The 22,672-nt window shown below is 42.4% G+C and overlaps 1 protein-coding gene across 1 annotated transcript; it reads right to left on the reverse strand.

The window, feature by feature from the left end:
- Positions 1-648: 648 nt before the first annotated feature.
- On the reverse strand, positions 649-8,095 carry ARL2 (ARF like GTPase 2). Its single transcript, XM_075838737.1, has 5 exons — positions 7,938-8,095; positions 4,312-4,422; positions 2,151-2,313; positions 1,793-1,873; positions 649-1,303 (listed from the first exon to the last, which is right to left on the reverse strand). The coding sequence occupies exons 1-5, from the start codon at positions 8,000-8,002 to the stop codon at positions 1,169-1,171; spliced, it is 555 nt and encodes a 184-aa protein (XP_075694852.1). The 5' UTR covers positions 8,003-8,095; the 3' UTR covers positions 649-1,168.
- Between the last annotated feature and the right edge of the window lie 14,577 nt (positions 8,096-22,672).

Consider the following 22,672-nt stretch of genomic DNA (forward strand, 5'->3'; position numbering starts at 1 on the left):
TGGTTTCTGTTCAAAATTGTTACAATAAATATGTAAAAACTGCATCGCAAAATAAAAAACGTTTAGTCAGTGTCATTAGTGCAACTTTCTAAATAGTTTTTATTAAGAATTAGTTTTACTTTGAGACACAGCTGCATCGCTCGCTATGACCCGAATCAGTCAGTCCAGCGGACCTGACGGGTTCAGTGTCAGCGGGTCCTGTGTCTCTGACACACAGTTTCCACCTGTAATCTATCACATCTAAGTTATAAACTTAGATGTGATAGATTACAGGTGGATCCTACGTGTCAGCGACGCAGGACCCGAGGTCACCGAACCCGTCAAGTCACACGGACCTGACGGGTACAGGATTCAGCGAACGATACAGCTGCTTTGTATAGAGAACACAGAGTAGCTGTAAATTGATTTTTTTTTAATAAAAAACTATTTAGAAAGTTGCACTAATCACACTAATGACCTTTTTATTAAAATAAAAAATAAAAAAAATTGCCCTTTGAAGGTGTCCATAGCTTTTAATGATATGTCAGAAGATTACATAATACTGAGTCTTTACTGAAACTTGCGCCATGTGGCACCATTTGATTTGGCCATTTAAAATTAGCGCCATAAATAAACCTTGTAATTTATTCACAGAAGCATAACCACAAATAAGATGTACCAGGAACATTTTAATAATCTACATTTTATGTACTGGTTGGTGTGACAATGCATTAGGTTTATTAAATGCTTAATATTAATTGCGTGACCCCCCAACCCTTCTCACGCGAGCAGAAGATGGTAACGAGTAGTTTAATTATTCTTGTTGCAGCCAATTAGTGACAGGCTTTTCTTTGGAAAAACTTCACGTAAAAAAAAACAAAAACACAGCAAAAAAAAGGACTATAATGTTAACCTTATTGTGCAGCAGCAATGATACCCGCTGGCACCAGTAAAAGCACGGTATTAGAAGAAAACATTGTTATAGCCACACAACACAAGGACTGATGGGCTCCCTCTAAAGCTGTGATTCCTCAAAGACCAGTCATATAAATAACAACTTCTGCCTCCTGGCATGCTCATCATTTCATCATGCCCGACTTCCATGAACACGTTAGGCACTGGATCAGTTGAACAAAAAAGGTATTAAATAAATAGGCCGTCTTTTCCACTTTCTTATATCCAGTATTATTCAGTCTGCTGTAAAAATACGACAGGAGACATCATCCAGTAACCAGTCTATTCCTAGAAGGAGATTCTCTCCAGTCACTGCACTACATCCTTGTATGCACCAATGATGTGTCTTGATGTTGTCTAACTCCAATGCCTATAGGAAAGCACAGACCGCAAAAGAAAGGTCAGTGCCCAGAGCCACATTATACATTCAGAAGTACCAGTAATATTCGTCTCTATGATCCTGGTGCTTCGCTTCTTTGGGATGTACCAATGACATCTCTGTAAATGATCTTTACACTTTTTTTTTTTTAAAGGGGTTTTCCAGTTTTTTAAAATCGATGGCCTATCCTTAGGGGCTTTCATTGCTTCTGTACTTACACGCGCTGTTGCTTTTGTAGCAGTTCCATTCAATTGCATAGGACGGTGATGCAAACCCTCGCACAGCCGCTACAAATGTAACGGCACGTGCGCAGAGGCCCCTTCAAGCAGCTAATTGGCCAGGGTGCCGAGAGTCGGATCCCCACCTGTCTAATATCCAAAGAATAGGCCATCAATTTTAAAATACCCTTTAAAGAATGGCTGTAATGTAATGTATCCAGATTGAACATGACAGCGGTGTCAAGTAAAGGAAAGTACCCACCTCTCTGATTGCATCTTTGGAGAGTGCACCAGGCAAATCTTGTTTATTGGCAAACACCAGTAATGTAGCTCCAGCCAACCTCTGTGAATAGAACGGAAGACATGATCATGACTAGTATCCTGGCAGAACATGGAGAATATGAATTATTGCAACCTGTGTTTGCGGACAGAGAAGTCAGATGTAATCTGAATTTCACATTTCTTCTCTCATCGGTTATGGAATTGCCTTAATAAGTAGCTGTTCCTTAATATACTAGTTATGGAATATCTCCCTTTAAATATGAGGTTTACCAAGGGTTAATATGCACCATAACATGTAATTTGGAGTAAAGGACGACAGACTGTACACACGTTCCCACCTCTTCCAATAAGAGCCCAGATAGTTCTTGAGCACAGTCTTGTAAGCGAGCACGATCTGCGCTGTCTACAACCCAAATCAACCCATCCGTGCTCTCAAAGTAATTCCTCCAATATGAACGCAAGGACTTCTGGCCTCCGACATCCCACATATTCAATTTGAACCTAGATGAAAATATACATAAAAAGGACATGACCAGCAATAAATAATGTAAGTTAAAAAAGGAAAGACGAATCAATAAATATGCATGTGGACAGGATAGTCTGTCTCCAGCTGTATGTAAAAAACAAAAAACGTGGCAGGACAAATGAAGTGCAGCGATCATTTTATAATATACTTCAACGGATTGCTCGCCCTTAGGCCTGATTCACGAGAACGCTGCGCATCTCGGACGTGAAAAACTACAGTTTTTCACGTCCGAGGTGCATACGTGCTCAGCGCTGCGGGATGCGATGTCACGCATCCCCCATAGTTGAGAGTCTATGGAGGGATGCGTGATGCGCGAAAAGAACGGACATGTCCTATTTTCGGACGGCTGTGTGAACAGCCACATTGAATTACATAGGTCCGTGGGACGGCCGCTGTTTCAATGGCCGTCCCACGGACGTTTAACGCGCTTGTGTAAATAAGCCCTTAGTAGGATATCACAGCACAGACAGCCCAACTCAATAAAAGGGATAAGAAAATAGCCGTCCTGAGCCATGCAAAAAACACACACTGCCCCCCAGCCCGTAGAGATAACAAACAACTTGAGGGGCAGAAAGAAGTGCTCCTGAAGATTTGCGGGAGGAGATCTTCAGGAAGCCAGATTTGTATCCCCCTCGGATTGAGAATTCGAGTCAGAGCACTCCCCTCAGCAGGCAGACTGGTGTTGGAAGGAGTTTAGCCTGCGGCTCTGTGGACAGGAGAACATTCTGAGGAGGCTGTTGAGGAACCTGACCTGTCTGGGGAACTCCTGGTCCGTTCGAGTGGCCTGCCCCTTGGGGTGGAATTAGTTTACCTTGTAGAAGAATGAGTGGGGAGGACCAGTCTCAGCAGACTGCTGAGGTGGCAAACGCTCCAGGCAAGTAACTACGAACTATGAGAGTCTGGATAATTCTCCTAACGTCTAGGATATGGACCTTGCCCACTTGTGTGAAATAAAATAACTGGCTGAGGGATGAGAAAAAAAAAACCAAATGAACTACAATCTCAGTGGGAAGTATTATAGGGACCCATTTTTGGAGGCAACGGAGGGATATATAACCCGCAGGTATCAGACCTGTGTCTGTAACAACTGTGGATAACGATAACCGGGAGATGTGAAGATTGCTGAGGCAAAAATAGCGGAGACTGGTACCAGAATGTGAGAGAAGAATGGAACGCCCCTTCTGCCAGCCCACGCTAAAAGCAGATGTCCTGCTCTGTCAGCCTAGTGGCCGGGAGTGTCTTCAGAGAAAATTGGTGGGGACGCGGCACAAGGAAATGAAACTCAAATAAAAATCCTGCATATGAGGGGCCAACACCTTCTACCTAGTGACTGCCTCCTAGTGGCAGGGCCATATGCCAATGATATTACAAGAAAAACTGATTTGATTGTGTGGAATTTCTGCCCGCAGATCTCTAGAGCAGCAATTTGTAGTGGAATATCTAACATTTTCAAGAAAAATAAAGCATGGCGGGCCACTTATTTATTGTAATGGGCACTCATGCCGGCCCGTTTAATCTAAATGTCCCAGTAGTCCTCTGATTCTGAGAGATAGGACTGGATACAGCTCACAACTGTAGCTAATAAATAAGTTCCAGAGCAGGGGGATCCTCTTTATTATTTAAACATACACTAAGAGTATGAGTATATTCACATGAGGCAGATTTGTTACGGCCATTTCTGCGAGACTCCTATTTATTTAAATGGGGTTTGCAGAAATCCATGTGCATCCTGCAGGGAAAAAAACATTCAGAAGTATGGAAAGAATTATTAGTTGCAGAAAATGTCTGCACCAAATCTGCTGTATGACAACATCCCCAAATAGTCCACATAAGGGGTTGTCTGAAAGCAGAGAACACACTCGGGTAGATTTTGAATAATTAATCTGCCCCAGTGATTTAAAAAAATAAATAATAATAAATCAGGAATTAGAAAAAAAGCGAAATACAACGATAAATATATTGTGCTACGTTACCCTCTGTGTTCCAAAGTTTTGATGTTGAATCCCAAAGTTGGCGAAATTGTGTTTATATCTTCACCATTAAATTTCTTCAGGATTGTAGTTTTACCAGCGTTATCTAAACCTCTAGCAAGGAGTGAAGAGAAAAAGACAGGAAACGCGCGACTACTTCTTATCAGGTGAGAAAAGTAATACACGGGGAACGTCACCATCCAACCTACAAAGATTTCCGCATCACCAGGACTTTCTGCATTCGGCTGAACTTCAGTATAACGCACGGCCACATATAAGGTTGTACCTGTGTTTGACCTCAGCGTGCCCCTTCGTTTTGCTGATTAGTGGGGATCATGGGTGATGGACCCCACCGATCACACCTTAATAGACTAGTCGAAGGATAGACCAACAATGGAAAATCCCGCATAACGTCTTAGGGTATGTGCACACACACTAATTACGTCCGTAATTGACGGACGTATTTCGGCCACAAGTACCGGACCGAACTCAGTGCAGGGAGCCGGGGTCCTAGCATCATACTTATGTACGATGCTAGGAGTCCCTGCCTCGCTGCAGGACCACTGTCACGTACTCAAAACATGATTACAGTACGGGATAGTTGTCCTGCAGCGAGGCAGGGACTCCTAGCGTCGTACATAAGTATGATGCTAGGAGCCCGGCTCCCTGCACTGAGTTCGGTCCGGGACTTGCGGCCGAAATACGTCCGTCAATTACGGACGTAATTAGTGTGTGTGCACATACCCTTAGGGCTGGAATCACACACAGAGTATTCAAAGACAAACACAGTAGTGGATCCAAAAGAGAGGAGTTGTATCAGTCTCTTGGATCCCCTTCTAGCTCCAAAAACTGCACGTGTGACTCCAGCCCTATGACGACACACTGATCCTATCTCTGAAGACAGATCGCAGGGACCCGCATCTATTAATGATGATGTATTTGTTTTGATCCATGGAAGAGCTATATGTATAAGACTAGGACTACCTAGCAACTGTGGCCACGACATAGATCAAAGATCTCCTTTGTGCTCCACACGTAATTAAAGTAAATGTGGCAAGGTTGCAACCCGCCGGTTGCCATGACAGTGACCCGACAGTCGCAAAAAATCCAAACCTTCTGGATTTCTTGTGAATGTCAAGTCGCGGCAACCGGTGGGTCGAAACCTTGCCAAATTCACTTTAATTACGTATGATGCACGAAGGGGCACGCAGATCTTTAGCCGCTTAGACCTCTGTTGCGGCCAAAGTCTAAAGATAGACCAGAAAGAAGAGATGGCATTCAGAACTGTAAAGAAAGCCGCAGGATGTGTGATTAGAAGCATTTACTCAATATACTTAAAAAGCCCTTTAGTGTATATTAAAAAATCAAAATTTTTATTTTTTTTCTATTTATTTCTATGCCGACATCTGTTCGCTTGAAGCTACTGGGTCAAAGCCTGACGCTGTATTACTGAAATTTTGACATTTCCGACTCGGATTTCTGTCAGGTGCGGTGTTGTATAGATCAAGGTGACCAAATATAATTTATGAGATGAAACAGCAGCAATATGGAAGTATATGTGGGGACGTTGACGTATTTGGGCGTTGAAATCCGCACAATGCCCCAATGACAACATTGCATCTGACATGAAACGTTGTGATTAGTAGTGCAGCCTCAGGCCTTTATATTCGATGACACATTTTACACTAAAAGGCCTTCTTTTACTTCCTCCTCTATTCAGGCTTTGGTGCTCCACTTGCATATACTCCATTTTTACCCAACTTCTCAATCTCAGCACTCCGATTCATATACTCACACAAGACTTCTATTAGGCTATGTTCACACGGAGTATTTTGAGGGAGGAATATCTGCCTCAAAATTGCGTTTGGAACTTTGAGGCAGATTTTCCTCTCCCTGCACGCCGATTTTCGCGCCGTTTTTCGCCCGCAGCCATTGAGCGCCGCGGGCATAAAACACCGCGAAATACGCTTTCTCTGCCTCCCATTGAAGTCAATGGGAGGTCAGAGGCAGAAGCGCCCGAAGATAGGGCATGTCGCTTCTTTTTCCCGCGAGGAGGCGTTCTCGGGCCGTTTTTGCGACGCGGTTTCCGCGTCAAAAAACTCGGCAAAATACTGTGTGAACATAGCCTTAATGTCAACCAAAGACTAAGTATATTCAGAAAATCGTTCTAATCACATATCCGTGTGTTTACTTTACAGCTCCATGCAGCAGGATACCCAACGGAAGGACCACTATATAGGCTGGTCTTAAGTGTTAGGCTTTATAGGCTGGTTCAGACAACCGCGGTATACGTCTGTGTGGTGGCCTTTAAAACAACGGCCCTCATGCGGCCGCATGTATTTCAATGGGGACGTTGACACGGCCATTGTTTTAATGAACAGTGTGAAGAGTCCATTGAGGGATTGAACCTGTTCTATTTTCACAGAGCCCTCGATAGACTCATGTCTATGGGGATCCGTCAAAACGGGCAACTCAGACGCAAGTTTTTCACCTCCGAGTTTCCGCATTTTTGTCTGAATTTGGCCTTAGGCTTGTCTTAGTGCTAGGCTGTGTTCACATGTTCTGGAGCTGCCATAGGCAAATCCTGACGTGTATTTTACAAAGACTCCGCAAAAAGATTCTTACGCCCTGTTCACACAGTTTTTTGCAGGCAGAAAAAAATCTGCCTCAGAATTACTTCATGAATTTTGAGGCAGATTTAAACTGCCTGCGTGTTCTTTTCCACTGCGTTTTTTGCCCGCGGCCATTGAAGCTAATGCGAGGACTGCGCTGAGAAAAAAAAGAATGCTGCAAAAAACGCTCGGTAATGAGCGCTGTAGGTTTTTTCTGCATCCCATTGATTCAATAGGAGGTCAGAGGTGGAAACCACGGCAAGAAAGCCAAAAGCCATCTGAGGAAAAGAACGCCTCTGCCTCCCATTGAAATCAATGGTGGGCGAATCCGGATATTTTTGGGCGCGGATTCTGTGAGCTGACACTGCGGAGAATAACGAATGTGCCCAGAATTTTTGCATTTGATTTTTTTCTTGATCACGTGAATGGGGTGTAAAGTCCCCCACTCACTTGTATTGGATGCAGATCTCCATCTATATTACTGGTATACAGTTAGGGTATGTTCACACTCACTAATTACGGACGTAATTCGGGCGTTTTTGCCCCAAATTACGTCTGAAAATAGCGCCTCAATAGCGCTGACAAACATCTGCCCATTGAAAGCAATGGGCAGACGTTTGTCTGTTCACACGAGGCGTATATTTACGCGCTGCTGTCAAATGACGGCGCGTAAATAGACGCCCGCGTCAAAGAAGTGACCTGTCACTTCTTTGGCCGTAATTGGAGCCGCTATTCATTGACTCCAATGAATAGCAGCGCTAATTACGGCCGTAATGGACGCGGCGTTCAAGCGCCTGCACATGCCGGTACGGCTGAAATTACAGGGATGTTTTCAGGCTGAAACATCCCCGTAATTTCAGCCGTAACGGACGCCCTCGTGTGAACATACCCTTATACTAATACATTCAGCTAAATCTATCCCCACACCCACATAAAGCAACGCTGACCGTGTCAAATCCGAACTAGTCATAAACGCCTGCGCAACGCCAGCCCATCCCCCCGACTTCTATAGGATACAGCATAAGCAGCCGGACTTCCCGCTCCTTCTGTTTCATCTTCTTCAGGATGGTTAGCAGCCCCATGTTGCCGAACGATCGCTCTCCTGACAGTCGTCTGTGCGGTATTAACCAGCCAATCACATACAGCGTAACGATCACATGATCAACCGATAACTCAGCTTCCTGGACTGAAAGGACCAATAGTATACGCCGTTATCAGGGAGTGAGTCGTATTTTTTTTTCAACAACTTTATGTGTATAATGACATTTTGCTCTATTTCTTCTCATGCCACGTCCTGCAGCGCTCACCTCATTCCTCTGTAGCATTGTATATCTTTTCTCATTTCTAGTTCATATTTAACTTATTTGCCATTTAGAAGATGTTGAGAAAAAATGTACATGCACTTACATTCATACTTGTCTAAATACTTCTCAGGGACAAGTGCAGAAATGTTTTTCTATGTAAACCCTGCCCACATGTACAGGCTATGCCCCAGTATGAAAGCCAGTGTGCCACCATTTAGGGTATGTGCACACGGCAGCGTCCGTTACGGCTGAAATTACGGAGCTGTTTTCAGGAGAAAACCCACCGTAATTTCAGCCGTAATGGCATGTGCAGGCGTCTTTCGCTGCGTCCATTACGGACGTAATTGGAGCTGTTTTTCCATGGAAAACGGCTCCATTTACGTCTAAAGAAGTGACAGGCACTTCTTTGACGCGGGCGTCTTTTTTATGCGCCGCCTTTTGACAGCGGCGCGTAAAAAAAATGACCGTCGGCACAGAACATCGTAAAACCCATTCAAATGAATGGGCAGATGTGTGCCGACGCTTTTGAGCCGCATTTTCGGACGTAATTCGGGGCTAAAACACCCGAATTACATCCGTAAATAGTGTGTGTGAACCCAGCCACTGTTTTCAGGAGAAAACAGCTGCGTCGTTTCAGACGTAAAAGCTCCTCCTCGCATTATGCGAGGCGTCTGTGACGCTCGTAAATCTTGAGCTGCTCTTCATTGAATTCAATGAAGAACGGCTCAAATTACGTTGCAAAGAAGTGTCCTGCACGACGACGCGTAAATGACAGGTTGTCGGCAAACCCATTGAAATGAATGGGCAGATGTTTGCCGACGTATTGGAGCCGTATTTTCAGACGTAAAACGAGGCATAATACGCCTCGTTTACGCCTGAAAATAGGTCGTGTGAACCCAGCCTTACAGCTCCATTGTGGAGACTTGTATAAACATTGCCAGCAGTGTCTCTCCAATAAATAGTGCCAGCATAGTGTTCCCGTAAATAATAGTGCCAACAAAGTGCCCCACGTAGGGTAACAGCGCGCAGCGGAAATGCTGAGAATTTTCTGTGTGGATTTGTGCACGGAAAATCTGCAGCAAATTACAGTACCGGCCGTGCGAATGAGATTTTAACCCCGTAAGACCCAGCATTCTTTTTTGTTTTTTTCCTCCCCGCCTTCCAAGAGTCATAACTATTTTTATGTCGATATAGCTATACGACGGCTTGTTTTTTTGCGGGACGAGTTGTATTTTTCATTTGCACAATTTTTGGGTGTATATATTATATTGCTTATCTTTTATTCATCATTTTAAGGAAGGAATTGAAAAAAAACAACAACTTTTCCAGCATTGTTTTTCGCGTTTTAAATTTACGCTGTGTAAATAACGTGTTAACTTTATTCTATGGGTCGGTACGATTACGCCGAAACAAATATGTAGTGTTTTTTTATGTTTTACTCCTTTTGCACAATTAAAACACTTTTAACCCCTTCCCGTCGTAAACAACTTTCGGATTTAAATGTTCGTTTTTTTCCTCCCCACCTTCCAAAAGCCATAACTTTTTAATTTTTCCGTCGATATAGTCCTATGAGGGCTTGATTTTTGCGGGACGAGTTGTAACTTTTCGTAGCGCCATGTATTGTGCCATATAATGTACTAGGAAACGGGAAAAAAATATATGTGGGACAGAAAAGGAAAAAAACAGCAATCCCTCTCCCTCCATTGTTTTTGGCGCTTAGTTTTTACGGAATTCACTGTGCAATTAAAATAACATGTTAACTTTATTCTGCGGGTCAATATGATTACGTTGATACCAAATATATATAGTTTTTTCTAGATTTTACTACTTTCACAAGTAAAAAACGAAGTATAAAAAATTTATTTATTTTGTGTTTTATTTTTCCATCGATTAAGTGTTAAGAGGGCTTATTTTTTGCGTTACATGCGACGTTTTGATCACTTTTTATTAAAAAAATTTGTGGGAGATTAGGTGACCAAAAAATTGCGATTCTGAGGTCTACAATTTATTTATTTTTACGGCGTACTCTGTGCGGGTTAAATAATGATATATTGTAATAGTTCAGACTTTTACGTATGTGGCGATACCAATTATGTTTATTTATTCATTTTTTTACTATGCTCTAGGGGGAAAATGGGGAAAGGTTTTTTTTAAAAAATTTAAAATCTTTACTTTTTTTTTTTTTACATTAAAAAAAAAGTTTATTTTACTAATTTTTACTTTTCTTATTAGTCCCCCAAGGGGACTTCAACCAGCGATTGTTGGATCACTTGCACGATATACTGCAATACTAATGTATTGCAGTATATCGTCTGTCTGACAGGCATCTGTTAAGTCCTGCTAGAGTTAGAGCTTAGTAATAGCACAGAGATGGCGGACCTGGGGGCCTTCATTAGGACCCCAGGGAGCCATAGCAACCATCGCCAACCCGTGATTGCATTGCGTGGGGCGCGATGAGCTGCTAGAGGGGGCCGCCTCCCACTTCTTTCTAACGATTTTAATGCCGCGGTCGCTATTGACCGCGGCATTTAACAGGTTAAACGAGTGGGATCACGCTCGAGCGCGATACCGCACGTTACTGAGAAGTGTCGGCTGTGATATACCTGCATCGTATGGAGCGGGTTCACTCTGTGAGCCCGTTCCATACTTCCCCTACCCGGCTATGACGTATCGATACGTCAAATGTCGGGAAGGGGTTAAACAAAAATTATTTGTTTTTGCATCGCCGCTTTTCAAGAGCCATAACTTTTTTCTTTTTCCGTCGATGTTGCCATATGAGGACTTGTTTTTTTGCGGGATGAGATGTAGTTTTCATTGGTATCATTTTGGGGTACATGGGACTTATTGATTAACTTTTATTACATTTTTTGGTAGAGGGAAAATTTTCGCTTTTGTTTTTCTGTGTTTTATTGTACCGCGTTCACGCGGCAGTTTAATTAATGAGTTAGCTTTATTACTCTGGTCGTTACGATCGCAGCGATACCATATATGTGTATGTTTTGTGTTTTTTTGCACTTCTAGTAAATAAAACTACTTTTTATGGAAGAAAAGTGGTTTTATTAAAATTTCTACTGTAATCTTTTCTTTTTTAATAAACTTTATTTAAATGTTTTACATTTTTTTTATTAATCCCACTAGGGGATTTTACCATGCGATCTTCTAAACGCTTATATAATGCATTGGTATACTTAGTATACCAAAGCATTATTGCCTGTCAGTGTAAGGGTATGTGCACACGACCTATTTTCAGACGTAATTCAGGCGTTTTACACCTGAAAAGACGACTCCATTGCGCCTGCAAACATCTGCCCATTGCTTGGGTTTTACGATGTTCTGTTCAGACGAGGTATAATTTTACGCGTCGCTGTCAAAAGACGGCGCGTAAAAATACGCCCGCGTCAAAGAAGTGCAGGACATTTCTTGGGACGTTTCTTGGAGCCGTTTTTCATTGACTCCAATGAAAAACGGCTCCAATTACGTCCGTAAAAGACAACGCGAGTACTTGCAAAAACGTCTGAAATACAGGAGCTGTTTTCGCCTGAAAACAGCTACGTAATTTCAGACGTATTTTGCCTTTGCGTGTGAACGTACCCTAAAACTGACGGGCAAACTTTTAGGCCATGCCTCTGGTTGAGTGGGGAGGATGAGATATATGTGATCAAATAAGTGGATTGCTCAAAAATGTAGGTTGTGTGGATGTTAATAAATGGCTGTTTGTGAATAGACAGAGACAGTGTAAATGAATCCTGAATGCTGCGTGTAAGGAATTGATGATGATGATGATGATGATGATGACTAATGTAGATCGTGATGGGGAGAGGGGGGGGGGGCTGTGCGATGTAACATGTGTAAAGTCTGATGTGGCCACAATTGTATTCTCTTATTTTTAACAGCAGTACTGTGTAAAAAAATTTGTGTCTTGTGTATGGGGTTAAATAATTTGAGTTATAAATGTAATCAGTTCCTCTTCTCTGTGTAAAGGAATGTTTCTTTTTTCTCCACATGCGCTGTTATCCGTAAGTAGAGAGGGAGTCAAATATTACAGCAGGCTGAATCAGTCTGCATAAAAGATAAAAGTTACGTTACATATTCATGTGTTATGATATGATATGATTTAATGTTGTAATGTTTTGAACTTAATTCAAATGAATTAAAATACAGATATTGTGAGACGCGGGGTCTTGAAAATGTATGTACCCCTATTGTTCCCTACTCCCGCATATAGTTTATTGGTTTGCAGTAATTAATATTAGCAGATATATTATTCTCTATTTTATTGGATAAAGAATTACAATTGTTATTTTGGTTTTTACACATGCAGGCAAGTGCTATAGTACTGCCTAAATGTTATTTTTGAAAATGTATGATGTTTTGAAACTAAATGGTTGCAAGTTATTTATAAGATAACATGCTGTTTTGTCAGGAGAAAGTCACTGTTGTTCCAGGCTATTGTGTATTACAGAGGGCCAAACTAGTGACCCCAGATAGTGTGAATAGACATTGCCTCCAGCCAGGACACGATGTCTATTCACACTCCCGACACTTCGGTAAAGTTTGTGTGGGACTTAATAGCTGCACAGCGTGATCTCATGAGATCACGCTATGAATGACAGCACAGCGAGATCACGCTGTGCAGCTATTAAAGAGGCTCTGCAACCAGATTCTCAAATCCCTATCTCCTATTGCATGTGATCGGCGCTGCAATGTAGATAACAGTAAAGTTTTTTTTGTTTTTTTTTAAAACGTTCATTTTTGGCCAAGTTATGAGCTATTTTATATATATGCAAATGAGCTTTGAAATGGACAACTGGGCGTTTTTTTTCGTTATGTCCAACTGGGCGTGTATTGTGTTTTTAACTGGGCGTGTTTACGTGTATGACGCTGACCAATCAGTGACCAGTCAGCATCATACACTCATCTCCATTCATTTACACAGCAGCGATGTGCAGCCACATAAACAAAGATTAACGTTAATCAAGTGTCCTGATAATGAATACACATAAAATCAAGCCTGGACGTCATGTGTATTCAGAATCCTGACACTTCTGAATCTTTTCTGTGAGATTCCAGCAAGCCACTCGTAATCTCGCGATATTACGGAGGTAAACAAGATTTCGTTTCCCTTGCTGGAAATCTCAAAGAAATATTGACTCTGATTGGTCATCGTCATACAATTCTCTTCACAACGCCCACTTGGTCAAAAGTTAAAAAACGGCCATTTGGACATTAAGAAAGTAATTAGCATAAATTTAAAATTGCTCATAACTTGGTCAAAAATTATCATTTTTCAAAATAAAAACCACTGTTATCTACATTACAGCGCCAATCATATTATGTAGGAGATAGGGCACTTATAATGTGGTGACAGAGCCTCTTTAAATACTGAGGTTAAGTTTTATGTAAAGTTCTAGACCAGCGTGCCTTAGCATTGGACTATTAGAGGCATGTGCTAGATAAAAGGTACAGCAGCGGGATATTCCCATTTGAAAACATATTTTGTTGTGAAAGGAAAATTTTAGAGCAGAAAATTCTGTGAAGTATATATATAAAAGAAGAAAAATCAGTTTGTATGTATCACTTCTAGTGCTCAATGTGAATGTTTAACATAGAGATGTAATTGTTAATGTTTCTTTTCAAATGAATTTTCTGATTAAGATCAATTAATGATTATGCGATGAAAAGATTGTTCTCCACAGGAGTGTCCAACTGGGAGCGGAAGGCGTGAAAACCAGATTTTAAGAGAATGTGGACAGATAAAGGAAGGTAAACTGGTAGCACCCAAGGCATTCTTGATGGCACTTGCATTGATTGTATGTGGCATTACATATGCCTCCAAGACTGCAAGGATTGATTTGGTAAGATCTAATTAGTATGTCCCAGGTTTTACAGCTGTTGCTACTAAATTCTGTTAGAGCTGTTTGATATTCCTACAGAACAATCCTGGCAGACCAGTGCCAATCTTATCATACCCGCCTCCCACATGGAGAAGAGACCTTGAGAGGCCTTTCCAGGTAATACAAATCAGAGTAAGAAAAAAACATATAGTATCTGTGAATATTTCTGTGGGTAGGAGCTGTTACAGGTAATCAGCTCAGAACAAGGTACAAATCCTGCTGAATAGTGTAGCACCAAGAGCAAAATAGAATGTAACTACACATTTTCTAGGTGATCTGTCCAGCTGGACAGAGACGTTTTTTTATATAAAGGTGTTTGTTTGAATTCAACCCCTTAACCCCTTAACGCACCATGACGTAACTGTACGTCAAGGTGAGCAGTCACTTCGCGCATCTTGACGTGCAGTTACGTCTGTGCTTTGACAGTTAACCGCCGCGTGGCGCTACACCGCAGCGGCGGTTAACTGTGCAGGGTGTCTGCCCTGCATTCCCCGTTGCCGATCAGCGGAACATCGCCGCTGATATCGGCAGTTAACCCCTTAATTGCGGCGCTCGATTTTGAGCGCCACAATTAAGGTGTTTAGCGCCGATCGGCAGCCCCCATGTGAAATCACGGGGGCTGGCGATCGTACCCATGGTAACCGGACGCCAGACAATGGCTTCCGGGTTGCCATGTACAGAAGCCTATGAGGACCACCCGGAGGGTGGTCGTCGTAGGCTTCCTGTCAGTGTGACTGTTACGTCACAATGACAGTTGCAATGCATTACACTACGTGTGTAGTGTAATATATTCCAGCAGCGATCAAAGCTGCAAGTCTAAGTGTCCCCTAGTGGGACAAGTGAAAAAAGTAAAAAAAAGAATAAAAATGTTTTAAAAAAAGTGTAAAAATAAAAGTTATAAGTGACATAAACATGAACTGTATTTTTTCCTATTATAAGTCTTTTATTATAGGAAAAAAAATGAATACGTAAAAAAAAATTACACATATTTGTCATCACCGCGTTTGTAACGACCCCAACTATAAAACTATAATATTATTTTTCCCGCACGGTGAACACCGCAAAAAAAATAAACGAAAAACAATGCCAGTGTCACGGACACAGGGTATGTGGACCCACTAGGCCGCTCCGCCGTAGCGGGGAGGCAGCTGACCAGGTCACAGTCTATGTGAAAGTAAGATGGCAGACAGTAATGCTTAGGTACCTGAAATAGTCCGGACGGTGGCTGTGGCTTCAGCACGGATGGAGGCAGGTGCGGAAAGTGGCGCCAGACGTGGCGGGCAGTATCCGATGAGCAGATGGCACTTGACGTGGCAGAAGACACTTGATGTGGCAGTTGGCACTTGACGTGGCAGATGGCACATGACGTGGCAGATGACACTTGACGTGGCAGATGGCACTTGACGTGGCAGATTACACTTGACGTGGCAGATTACACTTGACGTGGCAGATGGCACTTGACGTGGCAGATGGCACTCAACGTGGCAGATGACACTTGAACACGGGTAGGCACAGGAACAATGCGGAATACAGGAACGGTAACAGGGCACGGGTAACAGCTGGAACGGGAGACACTAAGGGACCATTTGCGAGACAGACTGGGAAAGACTAACAACGCTCAGGCAAGGATCAGAAGGGCTGGGGCATTCTTATAGGGCAGGAAATCATGTGGGTTAATGAACATTGTTTTCATGTGCGCGCGCTGGCCCTTTAAGAGCGGGCACGAGCGTGCGCGCGCACCCTACGGGACCCAGCCGGACGGAGCGGAAGTGAGCGCTGGCATCTCCTAGGAGGGAGTCGGAGGCCAGCGCTCACAGATCCATTGCTGCGGGCGTCGGGAGGTGAGTGAACCCAACGGCCCGCGGCCATGGGCGCTACAGCCAGAATCACTATTTTTTGGTCACCACCCCTCCCAAAATATGTAATAAAAAGTGATCAAAAAGTCGCATGTACGCCAAAATAGTACCGATACAAACTACAACCCGTCCCGCAAAAAACAAGCCCTTACACAGCTTTTTTGCCTGAAAAATAAAAAAGTTACGGCTCTCAGAATACAGTGACACAGAAAATAAATTATTTTCTAAATAAGTTATTTTATTGCGCAAACGCTGCAAAACATAAAAAAACTTATATACATATGGTATCGCCATAATCGTACCGACCCGCAGAATAAAGTATAATAGTCATTTATAGCCCAGGGTAAACGCCGTCAAAAATAAATAAAAATCATTGTCAGAATTGATGGTTTTTGGTCACCTGGCTTGCCGAAAAATTGAATAAAAAGTGATCAACAAAATCGCATGTACCCCAAAATGGTACCAATGAAAATTACAGATTGTCCCGCAACAAATAAGCCCTCACACGGCTCCGGTGGTGAAAAAATAAAAAAGTTCCGGCTCCCAGAATATGGCGATGCAAAATGTGCAGAGTGTTTCAAAAGCGGATAAGATCGGGTGCCATTTATATGTGCGACACTGGCCACATATCTGCGGATTATTACTTATTTACCCCATTATTATACCCTCTTATTATGCCCCTGATGTACTCTGCCAAGCCTACATGTGCCCCCACATTATAAACTGAAATACCAGCAAAACGCCAGAGCTACTACCAAGCAAAATATGCGCTCCAAAAGCCAAATGGCGTCCCTCCCTTCTGAGCCCTACAGCGTGCCCAAACAGCCTTTAACGTCCACCGATATGGCATCGCCATACCCGGGAGAACCCTGTTAATATTTTATGTGGTATTTGTGGCACAAACTGGGCACAACATATAGTGCACTAAAATGACACATCAGTGGAAAATTTTAATTTTCACTTTCCACCATCGGCTGCGAATTAAACCCTTGGCGCACCATGACTTAATAGCATGTCGTGGTGTGGGGGGTGATATATGGAGCATCTCACGCGCTGAGCCCGCGCCATACGCTGCGGGTGTCAGCTGTGTATTACAGCTGATACCCGGGACTAACGGACAGAAACAGCGATCACGCTGTTACAGGAGCCTGTAAAAATCACAATATACCAGTGATCTAACGATCGCTGGTTCAAGTCTCCTAGGGGGACTAATAAAATATGTAAAAACAAAAGTAAATAGTTATTATCAGTGGAAAAAATTAAATAAATATTTAAAGTCCAAAAAGAAACCCTTTTCACATTTTTTCTCTAAAGTAATGTAAAAAAATAAAAAAAATACATAAAATTGGTATCGCTGCGTCCGTAAAAGTCCAAGCTATTACAATATACCATTATTTAACTCACACGGTGAACGCTGTGAAAAATAAAGAATTTTAAACGGCAAAATCGCATTTTTTTGGTCACCCTGGCTCTACCAAAAAATTTAATAAAAAGTGCTCAAAAAGTCTTATGTACCAAAAAATGGTACCAATAAAAACTACAGCTCGTTCTGCAAAAAATAAGCCCCCACACCACTCTATTGACGGAAAAATAAAAAAGTTGTGGCTCTCGGAAAGCGGGGAGGAAAAACTAAAAAGCAAAACATGAATCAGTTCATAAAGGGTTAATTACTTTCTAATGAAAAAGCATTTATGACCACACGTGGGGTATTGCCGTACTCGGGAGAAATTGCTTTACAAATGTTGGGGTGCATTTTCTCCTTTATCCTTTGTGAAATTGAAAAAATGCAACATTTTAGTGGAAATAATGTTGATATTAATTTTCACGCCCTAATTCTAATAAATTCTGCACGTGTGGGGCCTAAATGCTCACTATACCCCTAGATAGATAGAACCGATAAAAACAGAACCGATAAAAACACAGGGACATATACAAAGAACACCGAAAAAGGCCATACTTACAAATGGACACAACCAGGCCAGAAATGCTGATGAAAGGGCGAGCAGGTGCTTTAAATAATAATAGCCACTCCCACTAGTCTTGAGGGGAGTGGTGTGTGGTGCATGGGAGGTGTAGTAAGAAATAATAAATGAATAGTGTGTGTGCAAGTGTAATACTATAAGTGAAATATAGGGGGCAGTAATAAATGAAGTGCCTCAATAGAAATAAATGGATAATGGGGTGCAAGTGAGTGAAACATGGAGGGATAGTGTGTACGTCATGAGGCACAACGTGTATAGCCAGGTAGAAGCCTATTTGTGACGCCTTGATAATTCATAGAGCGGGCTACCCTGCTTGCTATGCCAAACAACAACACACCATGCTCTCCCAGCATCAAAGACCCGGCTGTGTCCAAGAGAAGCGAATATACATAATAATGAAAAATACCTGGGGTATTGGTAATCATTTTGGCCAAAAGGACGCAAGCTCGCAATCCACGACAAGGATCCCCAGACTTGCGAGTCCCTAAATCCTAAACTGGAACAGAACGTTCCTGATGCACAAACAGAACCGATAAAAACACAGGGACATATACAAAGAACACCGAAAAAGGCCATACTTACAAATGGACACAACCAGGCCAGAAATGCTGATGAAAGGGCGAGCAGGTGCTTTAAATAATAATAGCCACACCCACTAGTCTTGAGGGGAGTGGTGTGTGGTGCATGGGAGGTGTAGTAAGAAATAATAAATGAATAGTGTGTGTGCAAGTGTAATACTATAAGTGAAATATAGGGGGCAGTAATAAATGAAGTGCCTCAATAGAAATAAATGGATAATGGGGTGCAAGTGAGTGAAACATGGAGGGATAGTGTGTACGTCATGAGGCACAACGTGTATAGCCAGGTAGAAGCCTATTTGTGACGCCTTGATAATTCATAGAGCGGGCTACCCTGCTTGCTATGCCAAACAACAACACACCATGCTCTCCCAGCATCAAAGACCCGGCTGTGTCCAAGAGAAGCGAATATACATAATAATGAAAAATACCTGGGGTATTGGTAATCATTTTGGCCAAAAGGACGCAAGCTCGCAATCCACGACAAGGATCCCCAGACTTGCGAGTCCCTAAATCAAATCCTAAACTGGAACAGAACGTTCCTGATGCACAAACAGAACCGATAAAAACACAGGGACATATACAAAGAACACCGAAAAAGGCCATACTTACAAATGGACACAACCAGGCCAGAAATGCTGATGAAAGGGCGAGCAGGTGCTTTAAATAATAATAGCCACTCCCACTAGTCTTGAGGGGAGTGGTGTGTGGTGCATGGGAGGTGTAGTAAGAAATAATAAATGAATAGTGTGTGTGCAAGTGTAATACTATAAGTGAAATATAGGGGGCAGTAATAAATGAAGTGCCTCAATAGAAATAAATGGATAATGGGGTGCAAGTGAGTGAAACATGGAGGGATAGTGTGTACGTCATGAGGCACAACGTGTATAGCCAGGTAGAAGCCTATTTGTGACGCCTTGATAATTCATAGAGCGGGCTACCCTGCTTGCTATGCCAAACAACAACACACCATGCTCTCCCAGCATCAAAGACCCGGCTGTGTCCAAGAGAAGCGAATATACATAATAATGAAAAATACCTGGGGTATTGGTAATCATTTTGGCCAAAAGGACGCAAGCTCGCAATCCACGACAAGGATCCCCAGACTTGCGAGTCCCTAAATCCTAAACTGGAACAGAACGTTCCTGATGCACAAACAGAACCGATAAAAACACAGGGACATATACAAAGAACACCGAAAAAGGCCATACTTACAAATGGACACAACCAGGCCAGAAATGCTGATGAAAGGGCGAGCAGGTGCTTTAAATAATAATAGCCACTCCCACTAGTCTTGAGGGGAGTGGTGTGTGGTGCATGGGAGGTGTAGTAAGAAATAATAAATGAATAGTGTGTGTGCAAGTGTAATACTATAAGTGAAATATAGGGGGCAGTAATAAATGAAGTGCCTCAATAGAAATAAATGGATAATGGGGTGCAAGTGAGTGAAACATGGAGGGATAGTGTGTACGTCATGAGGCACAACGTGTATAGCCAGGTAGAAGCCTATTTGTGACGCCTTGATAATTCATAGAGCGGGCTACCCTGCTTGCTATGCCAAACAACAACACACCATGCTCTCCCAGCATCAAAGACCCGGCTGTGTCCAAGAGAAGCGAATATACATAATAATGAAAAATACCTGGGGTATTGGTAATCATTTTGGCCAAAAGGACGCAAGCTCGCAATCCACGACAAGGATCCCCAGACTTGCGAGTCCCTAAATCCTAAACTGGAACAGAACGTTCCTGATGCACAAACAGAACCGATAAAAACACAGGGACATATACAAAGAACACCGAAAAAGGCCATACTTACAAATGGACACAACCAGGCCAGAAATGCTGATGAAAGGGCGAGCAGGTGCTTTAAATAATAATAGCCACTCCCACTAGTCTTGAGGGGAGTGGTGTGTGGTGCATGGGAGGTGTAGTAAGAAATAATAAATGAATAGTGTGTGTGCAAGTGTAATACTATAAGTGAAATATAGGGGGCAGTAATAAATGAAGTGCCTCAATAGAAATAAATGGATAATGGGGTGCAAGTGAGTGAAACATGGAGGGATAGTGTGTACGTCATGAGGCACAACGTGTATAGCCAGGTAGAAGCCTATTTGTGACGCCTTGATAATTCATAGAGCGGGCTACCCTGCTTGCTATGCCAAACAACAACACACCATGCTCTCCCAGCATCAAAGACCCGGCTGTGTCCAAGAGAAGCGAATATACATAATAATGAAAAATACCTGGGGTATTGGTAATCATTTTGGCCAAAAGGACGCAAGCTCGCAATCCACGACAAGGATCCCCAGACTTGCGAGTCCCTAAATCCTAAACTGGAACAGAACGTTCCTGATGCACAAACAGAACCGATAAAAACACAGGGACATATACAAAGAACACCGAAAAAGGCCATACTTACAAATGGACACAACCAGGCCAGAAATGCTGATGAAAGGGCGAGCAGGTGCTTTAAATAATAATAGCCACTCCCACTAGTCTTGAGGGGAGTGGTGTGTGGTGCATGGGAGGTGTAGTAAGAAATAATAAATGAATAGTGTGTGTGCAAGTGTAATACTATAAGTGAAATATAGGGGGCAGTAATAAATGAAGTGCCTCAATAGAAATAAATGGATAATGGGGTGCAAGTGAGTGAAACATGGAGGGATAGTGTGTACGTCATGAGGCACAACGTGTATAGCCAGGTAGAAGCCTATTTGTGACGCCTTGATAATTCATAGAGCGGGCTACCCTGCTTGCTATGCCAAACAACAACACACCATGCTCTCCCAGCATCAAAGACCCGGCTGTGTCCAAGAGAAGCGAATATACATAATAATGAAAAATACCTGGGGTATTGGTAATCATTTTGGCCAAAAGGACGCAAGCTCGCAATCCACGACAAGGATCCCCAGACTTGCGAGTCCCTAAATCCTAAACTGGAACAGAACGTTCCTGATGCACAAACAGAACCGATAAAAACACAGGGACATATACAAAGAACACCGAAAAAGGCCATACTTACAAATGGACACAACCAGGCCAGAAATGCTGATAGATAGATTCCTTAAGTGGTGTAGTTTCCCAAATGGGGTTACTTGTGAGGGGCTTCCACTGTTTCGGTCTCTCGGGGGCTTTGCAAATTCGACATGACACCCAAAAACTATTCCAGCTAAATTTGAGCTCCAAAAGCCAAATAGCGCTCCTTCCCTTCTAAGCCCCGGTGTGGGTCCAAACAGCAGTTTATTACAACATATGGGGTATTTACGTAATCAGAAGAAATTGTTTTACAAATGTTGGGGTGCTTTTCTCCTTTATTCCTTGTAAAAATGGCTACCTTTTTTCAGAAAAAAAGTAGATTTTTACCTTTACAGACTAATTCCAATGAATTCAGCAAAACAACTGTGGGGTCAAAATGCTAACTTTACACCTAGAAAAATTCCTTGAGGGGTGTAGTTTCCAAAATGGGGTCACTATTGGGGGGTTTCCACGGTTTTAATCCCTCCAGTGCATTGCAAACGCGACACGGCACTGAAAACTATTCCAGCAAAATCAGAAATCCAAAATCCAAATGGTGCTCCTTCTCTTCTGAGGCCTGCTGTGGGTCCAAACAGCAGTTTATTACCACATATGGGGTATTGCTATAATCCGAAGAAATTGCTTTACATATGTTGGGGTGTTTTTTCTACTTTATTCCTTGTAAAAATTTAACATTTCTACGTTTTTTCACAAAAAAAGTAGATTTTCATCTTCACATACTAATTCAAATATATTCAGCAAAAAAAACTGTGGGTTAAAAATGCTAACTATACCCATAGATAAATTCCTTGAGGGGTATAGTTTCCAAAATGGGGTCACATTTTGGGGGTCTTTACTGTTTTGGTACCACAAGACCTATTCAAACCTGACATGGTGCCTAAAATATATTCTAAAAAAAGGAGGCCACAATATCCACTAGGTGCTCCTTTTCTTCTGAGGCCGGTGTTTCAGTCCATTATCACACTAGGACCACATGTGGGATATTTGTAAAAACTGCAGAATCTGGGCAATAAATATTGAGTTGCATTTCTTGGGTAAAACCTTCTGTGGTACAGAAAAAATGTATTACAAATGAATTTTCGAAGAAAAAAAATGAAATT

Source organism: Rhinoderma darwinii, chromosome 9, assembly GCF_050947455.1.
Source record: "Rhinoderma darwinii isolate aRhiDar2 chromosome 9, aRhiDar2.hap1, whole genome shotgun sequence".
Classification (NCBI taxonomy): Eukaryota; Metazoa; Chordata; class Amphibia; order Anura; family Rhinodermatidae; genus Rhinoderma; species Rhinoderma darwinii.